This window comes from Podarcis raffonei, chromosome 12 (genome assembly GCF_027172205.1).
Source record: "Podarcis raffonei isolate rPodRaf1 chromosome 12, rPodRaf1.pri, whole genome shotgun sequence".
Classification (NCBI taxonomy): Eukaryota; Metazoa; Chordata; class Lepidosauria; order Squamata; family Lacertidae; genus Podarcis; species Podarcis raffonei.
In genome coordinates this window covers 45,440,163-45,454,219 of record NC_070613.1, presented here as the reverse complement: position 1 = coordinate 45,454,219, position 14,057 = coordinate 45,440,163, and the positions used below count along the sequence as shown (strand labels likewise).

The following is a 14,057-nucleotide window of genomic DNA, read 5'->3' as shown; positions in this document are numbered from 1 at the left end:
GGAAGGAAAAAAATTTTTTGTATTAACGGTGTTAAGAAAAAGGAAACAAACTTGCAAGACATTTCCGTCTTGCGAAGCAAGCCCATAGGGAAAATCGTCTTGCGAAGCAGCTCAAAAAACAAAAAACCCTTTTGTCTTGCGGGTTTTTTGTCTTGCGAGGCATTCGTCTTGCGAGGTACCACTGTAGTTGGGAATAATCAGTTTGAAGTTGTTAGGAACTAAGATTAAGAAACTGCCAAGAAAAACTAACTGAAACCATAAGCTTGTTCCTGCATTTAAAAATAAACTTGATTATTTGTTTATGTTAACAACTGACTGGACTCTGTGTGTCCCCGTGAGATACGGGGTGGTGGCAGCGGAAAAAGCAATTGCAGTGGCGTCACAGGGTCAATAGACCGTCAAACGTCCGGGGGCCCTGTGTGTGATCGCCACACTCTCACACACAATTTTTAGCATCTACGTACATAATAAAGTAACAACAAACAATTGTGTCAGTTGATGCACGATTCCCCCTTTGAAGTAGGCTGCAAATGGTTAGTTATTAAGGCAACAACTACCGTCAAGCCTCTGTTACAAGATATAAAAATAGCACCAAGGAGATATTTTATTTCTTTAAAGCACAACATAAGGCACACGTCTTCCACCCTCGAGTCAACTGGGCATGGCATTCAGGCTTCAGCCACCAATGTTCCAAAGGCCTGGCATCTTGACAGCCGTCCAACCTGATCTCTCTCCCCCCCCCCCCATCTCAAAACAAAACGAGCCTCCTTTCATCTTCAAAAGTTTTTGCATCCTCTTGGCTTATTAGGTTTCCATTTAAGCTGTTGGAGGTGGAAAGAGGGGGGGAAAGAGAAATTAAAATAAAGCAGCTGTTTCTGCAGGTTCTCTCGCTCTCTTTCCTTTGGCGCTCTTCCTGTTCCCTGTTTGTTTTGGGACAAACAGCACAAGGTAGTCCTGGTTTCTGACGAGGACGTGAAATTTCCACCTAGAGAAATCCAAGAGCTTTTCATCTCTTGGGAATGCTTAGCCCGTAGTAGGCAATACTAGAACATATTGAAAGTCACACACAGCCCTTTAGATCACAAGATATAAGCTAAGGCTCTATTTTTTCTGGTGCAAGAAGTTCACCTATCTGATGTGCTCTGGGCTCAGCAGAACAGGGCAGATATCGAAGCGCAACTATCTGCAAGAATGCCTTCCTCCACATCTACCTTCTTGTGCTCTGAGGTCAGGAGGTGAGACCCTCCTGGTGCTCCTTTCTCAGGATGAGGCCTGGGAAATGGCCTCTTCAGTGGTGGCTCCTTTAAGACATAGAACTCCCTCCCTACTAAAATGCCCCTGGCCCCATCTCTGTACAGTTTTAGGTGGCTAGTTAAGACCAGTGTTTCAAACTCCCATTGTCCTAGGCGTATTTTGCAACAGGGAATTTCATCAGCGCGAGGAGCATCTGACCTCTGGGTGCAATACTACGCCTAAGATTTTGGGTTAAAACTAAAAGAGTGGAAGGAAAGGAGGACCCTTTTCTGCCTCCCCACTTCCAGCTACTCTCTGAAGACTGGAGAAAAGACCCTCTTAAGAATATTAGGGGAGTGGGCAGGGACTTGAACATGTGAAAAACGAACATAATATTTTAGCTGCAGTTCTTTCATTTTCATATTCTTGTTATAAAATAGCGTGCCTAGACATTCTGTTGTTGTGCCCATAACCTCGGTTTAAGGTACCATTTATCTCCCAGCTTTCATATCTCTGTTTCTAACACTGGTTAAGACGCATCTGGAGAGACTTGACTGATGCGGCAACTAGTAATTGCTCTTTAGTGATCTGCCACCTGCTTTCAAATATTGTGTGATTTTTATGGATTTGCCTGTTTTAAACGGCCCTGGGGCTTGTTTAAACGCAGTACAGTCGTATCTCAGAAGCTGAACGGAATCCGTTCTGGACATCCGTTTGACTTCCAAAACTTTCAGAAACCAAGGGACGGCTTTCGATTGGCTGCAAGAAGCTCCTGCAGCCAATCGGAAGCTGTGGAACCCGTGTCGGACGTTTGGGTTCCAAAGAACGTTCGCAAACCGGAACACTCACTTCTGGGTTTGCAGTGTTCGGGAGCCAAAACGTTCAACTCGCAAGGCGTTCAACTTCCGAGGTATGACTGTATATTAAACTAACTAAATGTACTTAATTTCTGAAATGGCTACGGAGACAATCACAGAATTGTACAGTTGAAAAGGACCATGAGGATCATCAAGTCCAACCCCTGCAAGTGCAGGAATCTTTTTGCCCAGTGTGGGATTCGAACCCACAACCCTGAGGTTAAGAGAGGAGCATCTCCTGCACTGAAATGAATGGGGGCTGTGTAAGTCCTACAGCACCGGCTCATAAACCAGGAGGCAAAATTGACAAACGCTGGTTCTAAGCCAGCTAAAATGTTAACTGTCACCGGGCCTTGGGCCTGAATAACCTGGTCCACAGGTTTCTATGGGACTTGGGTTATGACTACTGCAAGCCACATTGAGAGACTCATGATTTACCGTATTTTTCACCCTATAAGACGCACCAGAAGACAAGACACACCTAGGTTTTGGAGGAGGAAAACAAGAAAAAATATATTCTGAATCTCAGAAGCCAGAACAGCAAGAGGGATCGCTACGCAGTGAAAGCAGCAATCCCTCCTGCTGTTCTGGCTTCTGGGATAGCTGCGCATCCTGCATTCGCTCCATAAGACGCACACACATTTCCCCTTACTTTTTAGGAAGGAAAAAGTGAGTCATAGAGCAAAAAATATGGTAAATGCCAATTAAAGATGTGGCTAGGCAGCTAAGGTCTAGCCAACTGGTGGCCCACAACTGCATGCAGGGCTCCCAACACGATTCTTCCTGACCTCTGGTATTCCTCTCTTACTTAGACTGTGCGCACAGGGCAGGATTACTCGCTCCCAATTATCCAAATCATACAGACTTCTGATTTGCGTTTGAAGGATCCCCATGTTCAGAAGTCAAGGTGATTGTGGCTGGAACAGCGACCCAACTCAGCTCCACAATCTCTCTTGGCACCTTTGCCCTCTTGGCACCAGAAACAGGTGAAATGCATTTGGGTGCGCAATCCATCGCCAAAGCACGAAAATGGCCAAGACGCAAGGCGTTTGCCACTGTGTCGTGTGCGAGAACATCCCACGCACGTTTTGTTGTACGTCAGCAAACGGACAGCATGTGGCTCTCTGGATGTTAGGTCCCAGCTCTCATCATCATCGGCCATGCTGATGAGACCCAATGAAGTTCAAGGGTCACAGGCTCCCCGTCTAACTAGGCAAGATCCTGCACATGTGTCTAAGCAGACAGTTGGAGTGTGACTGCCACACTTTGGAAAGCCACACAGCCGTCATTCTTACCAGATCTCTTTAATGGCCGTATTGTGCTTGAGAGCATCCGCCAGGCACTTGGCACCTCTAGTGGTAATCTGATTCTGGATAAGCCTAGAAGAGAGAGAGAGAAAGAAAGAAAGGAAAGCCCTCAGCGCCGGAGAAAACACTCTCTGTTTGCGCCCGGTCCACAGCGTCCTGCCTGTCACGCACTTGGCTTGGGCACGGTGCGTCTGAAGCGGAAAATCAACACTCCTTTTTGCTGAACAAGGCTGGGGGCTTGCCAGGAACTGGTGGTTTCTGATTTCCATCTGCATGGCTGGCCTGCTTGGCATCAGACAATCCCACCATAGAAGCGCAGCCAAGAGGCTCCAAGCCTCTTCAGTCTAAAGTGCACGGGCGTCTTTCAGGGTTACTGAGCTTAATTGTATAATTGACCACACAGCTGCTCTCTGATCACAGGAGAGCAGATGTCTGGGGGATTATTCATGACGGATCCAAACGACGGCCGGGGAAGGCAATTCACTGGCCACTTTGGGCTGGCACCGCAAGAGAGGAGGCAGGAAGAGACTGGCTCAGCGGGGCCAACCATCAAAAATATGTAAAGTCACCTTGGAGTTCGATCTCTCCTGTTTTCCTTTGCCCAGAACACTGCAATTTATTTTTTCGTTTTTTTAAAAAAAGCTTCAAGACATTTATTTCTTTAGCATTAGTCACTCAAGGGTAATTGGTTTATAATATGGAAAAACACAACACACGAACAAAAAGAACTGTCAGCGTTACTGACAATGGGGTAGATCCCTAAACAAACGAGAGCCAAGCCTTACATTTTGCTGGTGGTGATTAAACTAAACACTGTGTACATGGGACATCTGTGTCCAGGGCAGCTGTTTATCAGCTCCATCTGGTACGCAGGCTGAGTCCCTACCTGCCCGCAGACTGTCTCGCCAGAGTGGTACATGCTCTAGTTATCTCCTGCTTGGACTACATGGGGCTACCTTTGAAGGTGACCCGGAAACTGCAACTAATCCAGAATGCGGCAGCTAGACTGGTGACTGGGAGCGGCCGCCGAGACCACAGAACACTGGACCTAAAAGACCTACATTGGCTCCCAGTACATTTCCGAGCACAATTCAAAGTGTTGGTGCTGGCCTTTAAAGCCCTAAACGGCCTCGGTCCTGTATACCTGAAGAAGCGTCTCCACCCCCATGGTTCTGCCCGGACACTGAGGTCCAGCTCCGAGGGTCTTCTGGTGGTTCCCTCCCTGTGAGAAGTGAGGTAACAGGGATCCAGGCAAAGAGCCTTCTCAGTAGTGGCGCCCACCCGGTGGAAGGCCCTCCCATCAGATGTCAAGGAGATAAAGAACCACACAACTTTTAGAAGACATCTGAAGGCAGCCCTCTAAGGGGAGGTTTTTAACATTCGATGGTTTGCCACGTTTTTATACGTGTCATCTGCATAGGAATCCTTCAAAAGTTCAACTGATTCCTCTCCTAGCCACTGGTTCAGCAACTCCTCCCGGGAATTGTGAAGAATGAGGCACTCCAACTTTAGATCAGCATGAATCTGATGCCTCGATGCAAATAAGGGCTTCCGGTGACCTTTCTGTCAAAAGGAGCCCAAAGCTCAGGGTTGGGTCCTTGTATAGAAAATGTACAGGGACTGAAATGTGACTCGTAGCCTGAGGCAGTGACTCAAGAGTGCCTTCTCCGCAAGCCAAGACAACTCACCATAGATGACCCAATCGCTTGTTGACCTTTACCATTTCGGCAAAGCATTCGGCTGCTTCGTCATCCAGCTCATTCTTCGTTAGCCTGGTGAGAGAAGCAAACAGGATTTTTCTTTTCTTTTCTTCTTAAAATTTTTTTTATCTACTTTTCAAGTGTATATATTTAACTAATTTTACAATCATTTTGACATTTCAAAACTTGACTTCCTTCCCCCTCTTTCTGCGGTTCCTTCAATTTATTTTTTAATATCTTCTGCATGTCCAAATTAACTTAATGTGCTCATTTATTCATCTTCTTTAAATATATACTCTTATGAAACTGCAAGTTATTAGAATTATCCTGCCAGTGTTTTTATCTCTTTGAAATTTATCTGTAAATTTCCCATAAACCATTGCCATTCTTTTATAAAAAGTTTGTTATCTTGATTTCTTATTCTTCCGGTAGGTTTTGCCATTTCTGCATATTCCATAAGTTTTTGTATCAAGTCCTCCTTTGATAGGACTTCTGCTTCTTTCCATTTTGGGGCAAGTAACATTCTGGCCACTGTAGTCGCATACAGGACTATGTTTCTATATACAGTGGTACCTTGGGATACATACGCTTCAGGTTACATACGCTTCAGGTTACAGACTCCGCTAACCCAGAAATAGTGCTTCAGGTTAAGAACTTTGCTTCAGGATGAGAAAAAAAATTGTGCTCCGGTGGCGTGGCAGCAGCAGGAGGCCCCATTAGCTAAAGTGGTGCTTCAGGTTAAGAACAGTTTCAGGTTAAGAACAGACCTCCGGAACGAATTAAGTACTTAACCTGAGGTACCACTGTAGTTTAGGTAGTTCTGTCCCTATAATTCCCAAAAGAAAAGCTTCTGGGGTATTTTTTTTACAAAGGTTATTTTAAACATCCTTTTCATTTCGTTATATATCATTTCCCAGTAAGCTTTAACCTTACTACAAGACCACTACATATGATAAAAAGAACCTCCTTTTTTCAGTCCCGAGAGTGTATGGCCGTCCTATGGTTTGGGGAAAAAAAAGGAATTTCTTCTCTGCCAGCATAGGTGCAATTTTATTAAAGATCCTGGCTAGCCAGGAATGAAATGGAAACTCTTCGGCTAGATGCGCATGTCTAAAAGGTCTGCCAAGTGATTGACAGTACAGTGGTGCCTCGCAAGACGAAATTAATTCGTTCCGTGAGTTTTGTCGTCTTGCGATTTTTTTCATCTTGCGAAGCACGGTGTCGGGAAAGTTTTGGAAAAGCTTCAAAAATCACCAAAGTCTCAAAAAAGGCTACCACACCGCGTTCTATGAGTTGCTCCTCAAAGTCAAGTCGCAACTGTATTAACGGTGTTAAGAAAAAGGAAACAAACTTGCAAGACGTTTCCGTCTTGCGAAGCAAGCCCATGGGGAAAATCGTCTTGCAAAGCAGCTCAAAAAACCCTTTCGTCTAGCGAGCTTTTTGTCTTGCGAGGCATTCGTCTTGCGAGGTACCACTGTACAGCCATTGTGGGCGTCATTGCGTTCAAGCAAACTTACACTTTGCTAAGATTTCAGCATTCGTTTGAAAAAGGAAGGGTTTTGTTTTTTTAAATGCAAGTGAGATGGAGATCCACTCACCCCCACATGCCTAAGGCATTTCCATGTGATCAAGGAAGGGTTTCTGGTTTTGCTTTTTTAAAATAAAAATAAAAATGCTGCCATGGAAAGCATTCGTGGGAATGGCTGGTGGAGAGGAGGGCAGCTTGGAAAACTCCCAGCGAGGACAGGAAAATAGGTTTAGCCATTAGGACCACACCAAAACTGGTCTTCCACCTTCTCTCCATAGAGATTAAAGGCATTTATAGCTCAACGCTTGACCAAGCAGCCCCAGGCTGGGTTAATGGAGAATAATTGCCCTTTTTAAGTTAGTCTTTTATTTTCTTTTGTAAGCTGCTATGTACGGCTCTCCCCTTCTTTTGGGGTTAGATCGGGGAAAGTGGAGCATATATACAGAAGCTACAAATACTCAGGTTGTCCACAAAGCATTTTAACAAGCTCAGAAGGCTTGTTGCTAGCTGCAAATTATTAGTTAGTTAATCAATTAATTAATTAAAATTTTATGCTGCCCTTATACAGTATAATGGATTGGAAAAAAATGTTTAAATTAACTTTTTTTAAAAAAACACAAACCAACCTGGAAGCTTTTCTATTAGGAATTGTAGGTACCGATATTCCAAAGGAGCAAAAGACTTTTCATGTATGCGATGACAGTCGCACGTATGCTACTAGCCCAAAGATGGAAAGAAGACAAAGTCCCTATCAGAGAAGAATGGCAAACTAAGCTGTTGAACGATGCTGAAATGGCAAAACTGACTGGAAAGCTCAGGAACCAAGAAGACCAAAACTTTTACTAAAGAATGGGAAACATTTATAACTTATCTGGGAGACCACTGTAAGCAGATGAAAACATTAGCAGGGTTGCAAGAGCACTTGTAATGTAGCAAGTACTAAGGAGACAATGGAGTGACATAAAATATGGATTACTGAATAATATGCAGTTGAAAACATTGACAATAGGACCCATGGAGGAGAAAGGTGGGAAGCCCAGAGATTCAGAGGAATCTCTAAATATAGATATGTACTTTGTATTGTTATACTCTTATACTTGTAAAGCCAAATAAAAATTATTCAAATAAAAATAATTTATCCACATGTCTCAGGGCAGTTCACGGATAAAAATAACAATATTAAAAACGCAAAATAGCGTATTTTTCGCTCCACAAGACGCACCTAGTTTTGGGAGGAGGAAAACAACAACAACAAAAATATATTCTGAATCCCAGAAGCCAGAACATCAAGAGGAATCGCTGCGCAGCGAAAGCAGAGATCCCTCTTGCTGTTCTGGCTTCTGGAATAGCTGCGCAGCCTGCATTCGCTCCATAAAACGCACACACAGTTCCCCTTACTTTTTAGGAGGGAAAAAGTGAGTCTTATAGAGCAAAAAATACGGTACATAATAAAAATAAAAACAAGAATAACCCCAAAATCTCCTCCCTGACACATTTTAAAAGGGCATTGTATGTCAATCAGCCCTAAAGGCCTGGTTAAAGAGAAACGTTTTTGCCTGGCGCCTAAAGGCGCATAATGAAGGCACCAATCGAATCTCCCTGGGAAATGAAGAAACGAGCTCTCTAACAACAGGCAGTGAGTGCTGACAGAAATGAAGACAGAGGAGAAACAAGAAATGAGAAACAAGAGCGGTTGTGATGTATTATGTGGTATAGGGGTGGATGAAGCACTTGATTTGCATGCAAAAGGTCCTGGGTTCAAATCCCAGCATCTCCAGTTGGGCTGGGAGAAGTCCCTGCCTGAAACCCTGCAGAGATGCTGTCAGTCAGGGTAGGTAATACTGAACTGGATGGACCAATGGCTTTGATTCAGCACAAGGCAGTTCTTCTTTGTTGTTGTTGTTTAGTCGTTTAGTAGTGTCCGACTCCTCGTGACCCCATGGACCAGAGCACGCCAGGTACTCCTGTCTTCCACTGCCTCCTGCAGTTTGGTCAAACTCATGCTGGTAGCTTCAAGAACACTGTCCAACCATCTCGTCCTCTGTCGTCCCCTTCTCCTTGTGCCCTCCATCTTTCCCAACATCAGGGTCTTTTCCAGGGAGTCTTCTCTTCTCATGAGGTGGCCAAAGTATTGGAGCCTCAGCTTCACGATCTGTCCTTCCAGTGAGCACTCAGGGCTGATTTCCTTCAGAATGGAGAGGTTTGATCTTTTTGCAGTCCATGGGACTCTCAAGAGTCTCCTCTAGCACCAGAATTCAAAAGCATCAATTCTTTGGTGATCAGCCTTCTTTATGGTCCAGCTCTCACTTCCATAAATCACTACTGGGAAAACCATACCTATTCAATGAAGCAGAAGTAGATGTCTTTCTGGAACTCTCTAGCTTTCTCCATAATCCAGGGCATGTTTGCAATTTGGTCTCTGGTTCCTCTGCCTTTTCTAAATCCAGCTTGCACTTCTGGGAGCAGTTCTTCTAGGTCCCAATATTCTGGGAGAGCCCTAAGAATGAACCAACCAATCCAAGAGAATGACAACAACAAAGTGCAACTCTGAGGGTCACGCATGCCCAGAAGCGACAGAATGTTGAGCTTTAGCTAGAAATGGAAAAAACCTGAGGGGAGATGGAATGACACAGCCTGCAAGAGGGCTGGCTGGCACAACAGAAGCACTTTCCTTGGGATGTGGGAATAACCTCAACACTTTGTTGCAGGTCCTGTTTCTTTTTCCATAATTTTTATCAAATTTTCTATTTTACATTTTAGAATATTCATTCATAAGCCACCATAAAATATCAATGACTTCCCTTCTCCTCTTTCCATGGTTCATTTTGCATAACATAAAGGTAAAGGTAAAGGTACCCCTGCCCGTACGGGCCAGTCTTGACAGACTCTGGGGTTGTGCGCCCATCTCACTCAAGAGGCCGGGAGCCAGCGCTGTCCGCAGACACTTCCGGGTCACGTGGCCAGCGTGACAAGCTGCATCTGGCGAGCCAGCGCAGCACACGGAAACGCCGTTTACCTTCCCGCCAGTAAGCGGTCCCTATTTATCTACTTGCACCCGGGGGTGCTTTCAAACTGCTAGGTTGGCAGGCGCTGGGACCGAGCAGTGGGAGTGCACCCCGCCGCGGGGATTCGAACCGCCGACCTTTTGATCGGCAAGCCCTAGGCGCTGAGGCTTTTACCCACAGCGCCACCCACGTATGTTGCATAACATAAATCCCTGCATATTTTAGATAAACTAAACCACTGAGTATTCCATTATTACATCCATCAAAACTTATTGACACTGTTGAATTTATCTGAATGCTGCCCACGTTTTCAAATATATACAATTTCCCCCCATATATTCAATAAATGTTTTCCAATCTTCTTTGAACGTATGTTCTTCTTGTTCTCTTATTCTATATGTTAGGTCCACAAGCTGCACATATTCCATCAGTTTAAGTTGCCATTCTTCTTTAGTTGGGATTTTGCTTGTTTTCCATTTTTGGGCTAACAAAACACGGACCGCTGTAGTGGCATACATAAATAACCTTTTTTGACACCTGGGAATTTCCATCTGAATTATCCCCAACGAAAAGGATTCTGGGGTGTTTTTTTTTGGAAAAGTACTTTTAAACATTTTTTTTCAATTCATTATAAATTATTTCCCAATACTCTTTTACCCTTTTACAAGTCCACCACGTACCCTCAGTCTCATTGCATCTCCAGCACTTATCCAATTCAGTCTTATACATCTTAGCAAGTCTAGGTAAAGGTAAAGGGACCCCTGACCATTAGGTCCAGTCATGACCGACTCTGGGGTTGCGGCACTCATCTCGCTTTACTGGCCGAGGGAGCCGGCGTACAGCTTCCAGGTCATGTGGCCAGCATGACTAAGCCGCTTCTGGCGAACCAGAGCAGCGCACGGAAATGCCGTTTACCTTCCCGCCGGAGAGGTACCTATTTATCTACTTGCACTTTGAAGTGCTTTCGAACTGCTAGGTTGGCAGGAGCAGGGACTGAGCAACGGGAGCTCACCCTGTCGCGGGGATTCGAATCGCTGACCTTCTGATCGGCAAACCCTAGGCTCTGTGTTTTAACCCACAGCGCCACCCGCGTCCCATCTTGGAGTTAAATACCACCTGTAAAACATTTTCAGGTAGTTCTCATTCCTTGAAGCTGTAAACTTCAGATCACTCTTCCAAAGCCCCCCCCCCTCCGAGATTAAAATCTATATGACGTCCTATATCTATTGCTCGGTTCACCCATTATATCGATCCCTTGATGAATTATCAACACAAGTAGAATTGTAGAGTCCAAAGGGACCCCAAGAGTCATCTAGTCAAGTCTGCTCGGAGGGTTCCCCAAAGGATGTTCCCCAAAGGATGCTATCTCTGAGCAGCTACACTTCCAAGAGTCTGCCTCTCTTCCTTGTTTGTGGAGCTAGGATCATGGCTGCCCATAGGTTCCCCAGGCTCTCTCTTCAGGGCAATGCAGCCTAGGACAAAGGACGCTCTGGTGCTGTTCCTTCAACCCAAGCTCTTCATGGTTCAAGCCATCGACAGAGTCGCGGCCTGCCAGTGCGGTGTAGTGGTTAAGAGCACTAGACTTGTAATCTGGTGAACCGGGTTCGCGTCTCCGCTCCTCCACATGCAGCTGCTGGGTGACCTTGGGCCAGTCACACTTCTCTGAAGTCTCTCAGCCCCACTCACCTCACAGAGTATTTGTTGTGGGGGAGGAAGGGAAAGGAAATTGTTAGCCGCTTTGAGATTCCTAAGGGTAGTGATAAAGCGGGATATCAAATCCAAACTCTTCTTCTTCTTCTTCTTCTGCTGTCTTGCATCAGATCCCGGGCACCACTTGGGACACGATCCAAAGTTGCCTCCCTTTTACCGTCAACGCCAGGACTGGCTGTTCCAAAAGCACAATAATTTATTGTCCCCAGAAACGCAGTGGTTGTGATCAGCCAGGCATTGTGAGAACGATGGTGGAACAAAAGAGGGCTTGGCTTTCCAGTGCGTCAGGTGGAGTGTTTAATGTCCCTGCTTCAAAACCGGTTCAAAGGCACAGGAGGGAGAATGTCTGGGGCACAAATGAGTCGCAAGATATTCCTTACGATAATTACGGGGTGTCTTACAGGTGTGCCACAAAAGGCCGTGCGAACGCACCTGGCTAATGCTAGATCGTTCGCTGCTTGCTGATGTTTATTGTCATCTGCGCTGGGATTTATTTTACATGAAGAGTGGAATAACAAATAAAAAAGAAGCGCTACAAAAGCTCCATTGGTCTGCCCTGTATGTTAACGCAATGGGATGAAGACTCATTGTAATGGTTCTAGGGGTTGCTCGTGCATAAGCCGGTCCAAACACCTGGCTGGGTTGCCTGAGTGAACCTTTCCTGTCCGGACAGCCACTCACCCCTGGCTGTCTCAATCGCTGGCAGAATCCGTCAGTGGGCGTTTCTTAAACTTCTTCCAGCAAAGAAGCTCTTTGACGCCTAGTCTCCTCCTACTCTCCCTGCGCAAGGAGGGCGTAGGCAGCGGAGGTCCCTTACTCTCCCCGCTGGTCCCCGGCAAGGAGTCATGGGACTGCCTCGCCGCTTCCCCCATCTGCCCCCCTTCTCCACTGGTGCTACGCTGATTCTCTTCCCCAGAAGATGGGCTGCCTCTCCCAATCCCGGGACGCTCTCTGGAATCCCTCTGGATTTTGCTCTCTCCCTCCGGCACTGATGGCAGTTCCCTGACACTCATCTACCTGGATAACTTGGTTTGGGAGGAGGAAATGTCTCTTGCTCTCCACTGAAGATCCCTCTTTCCTCCAGGGATCTGTAATTTAGGGTTCAAAAATCCAGCTATACACCCCTCCAGCGCTGTTTCTCTCTAGCCTTTCATCCCTTTCCACATTCACCGCATTTTTCGCTCTATAGGACGCACCCGACCATAGGACCCTTCCATTTCTCCTCCCGCTTCGCTGAAGGGGCGCTGCGCAGAGAGGGAAAGCTGTGCAGTGCCTCTCCAGCGAAGCGAAGCCAGGAGAGCAAGAGGGATTGGTGTGCACCGACCCCTCTCGCTCTCCAGGCTTCAGCAAAAGCAACGCGAAGCCTCCGGAGCGCAGCAGGAGCGCTCCCACTGTGCTCTGGAGGCTTCGTGTTGCTATCGCTGAAGCCATGGAGCCTGCATTCGTTCCATAAGACGCACACGCATTCCCCCTTAATTTTTGGAGGGGAAATAGTGCGTCATATAGAGCGAAAAATACGGTAAATCTCTCACCGTACACTCCTGAGTTCATTTTGGATTCATTTAATCATCAGATTTAGTCAACTTAATCAGCTGCTTTTAATACCGGGGATACTTAAAAGTGTTTACTTTTTCAAAACTCGCTGCTGCTCCCTGGGGTTGGATGTGGTCTCAGCTCTGACGCTGGTTCTTGCTAGCTCAGACATCCTTGGGCTGCTAGAACAAGCCCGCAGGGCCTTATCAGCAGAAGGCAGAAGCGACAGCAAGACGTTCAGAAGCCAATGGCTGCCGCTGAGGAAGTGCTCTTAAGGAGGACGTGGAACCAAGAATTGAAACCATGTGAATGTGGAGGTTGGGTGGTGAATTACTCTCCCAAAACTACTCGGAACACACTGAAATGCTAGGAAAACCATGGTGGGTTACAAACCACACACACACACACACACACACACACACACACCACGGCTCAGGACCACAGTACCTCAAGGACTGCCTCTTTCCATATGAACCTACCCGGACCCTGAGATCACCTTCTAAGGCCCTTCTTTGTGTGCCTCCTCCTCAAGAGGTCCGGAGGGTGCCAACACGAGAACAGGGCCTTCTCTGCAGTGGCCCCCCGTCTGTGGAATGCTCTCCCCAGGGAAGTTTGCCTGGCACCTTCATTATACACCTTTAGGCGCCAGGCAAAAACGTTCCTTTTTAACCAGGCCTTTGGTTGATCTGATTGACATCCTATGCCCTTTTAAAATGTGGGGGTTTTGTGGGGGGGGCTATTGGGTTGTTGTTTTCATTTTCATTATGTACAGTGGAACCTCGGTTGTGAAACGCTTCAGACGTCAAACGTTTTGGCTTTCGAACGCCATAACCTGGAAGTGAATGCTTCCGTTTCTGAACGCGCCTCAGAAGTCAAACAGCTTCTGAGGCGCGTTTCTCCATTTTTTCAATGGATTTTGCCGACCAGCAATTGCACCTCAGTTGTCGAACGTTTTGGAAGTTGAATGGTCTTCTGGAACGGATTATGTTCGACAACCAAGGTTCCACTGTATTTTGTGGTTTTATATCTTGATTTTATTCTGTCAGTCGCCCCGAGACCTCCGGGTATAGGGCGATATATAAATTCAATCAATCAATCATATTTGGTCAGATTCTCAGGCCCTTGAGAGCTCAGCAACATGGCATTGGGAGGAGATACTGGCTTTTCTAATTCACAAGTACAAA

At 46.1% G+C, this 14,057-nt stretch overlaps 1 protein-coding gene across 2 annotated transcripts in view; it reads right to left on the bottom strand.

The window, feature by feature from the left end:
• Positions 1-570: 570 nt before the first annotated feature.
• The window catches only part of NOD1 (nucleotide binding oligomerization domain containing 1), a 43,291-nt gene continuing 29,804 nt past the window's right edge, over positions 571-14,057 (bottom strand). For both annotated transcript variants that reach the window (XM_053359151.1, XM_053359152.1), the window contains 3 exons: positions 5,086-5,169; positions 3,386-3,469; positions 571-821 (listed from right to left, as the gene is read on the bottom strand). In XM_053359151.1, coding sequence (XP_053215126.1) covers positions 749-821; positions 3,386-3,469; positions 5,086-5,169 — 241 coding nt within the window. In that variant the 3' untranslated portion in view covers positions 571-748. The remainder of the gene's footprint in view (positions 822-3,385; positions 3,470-5,085; positions 5,170-14,057) is intronic.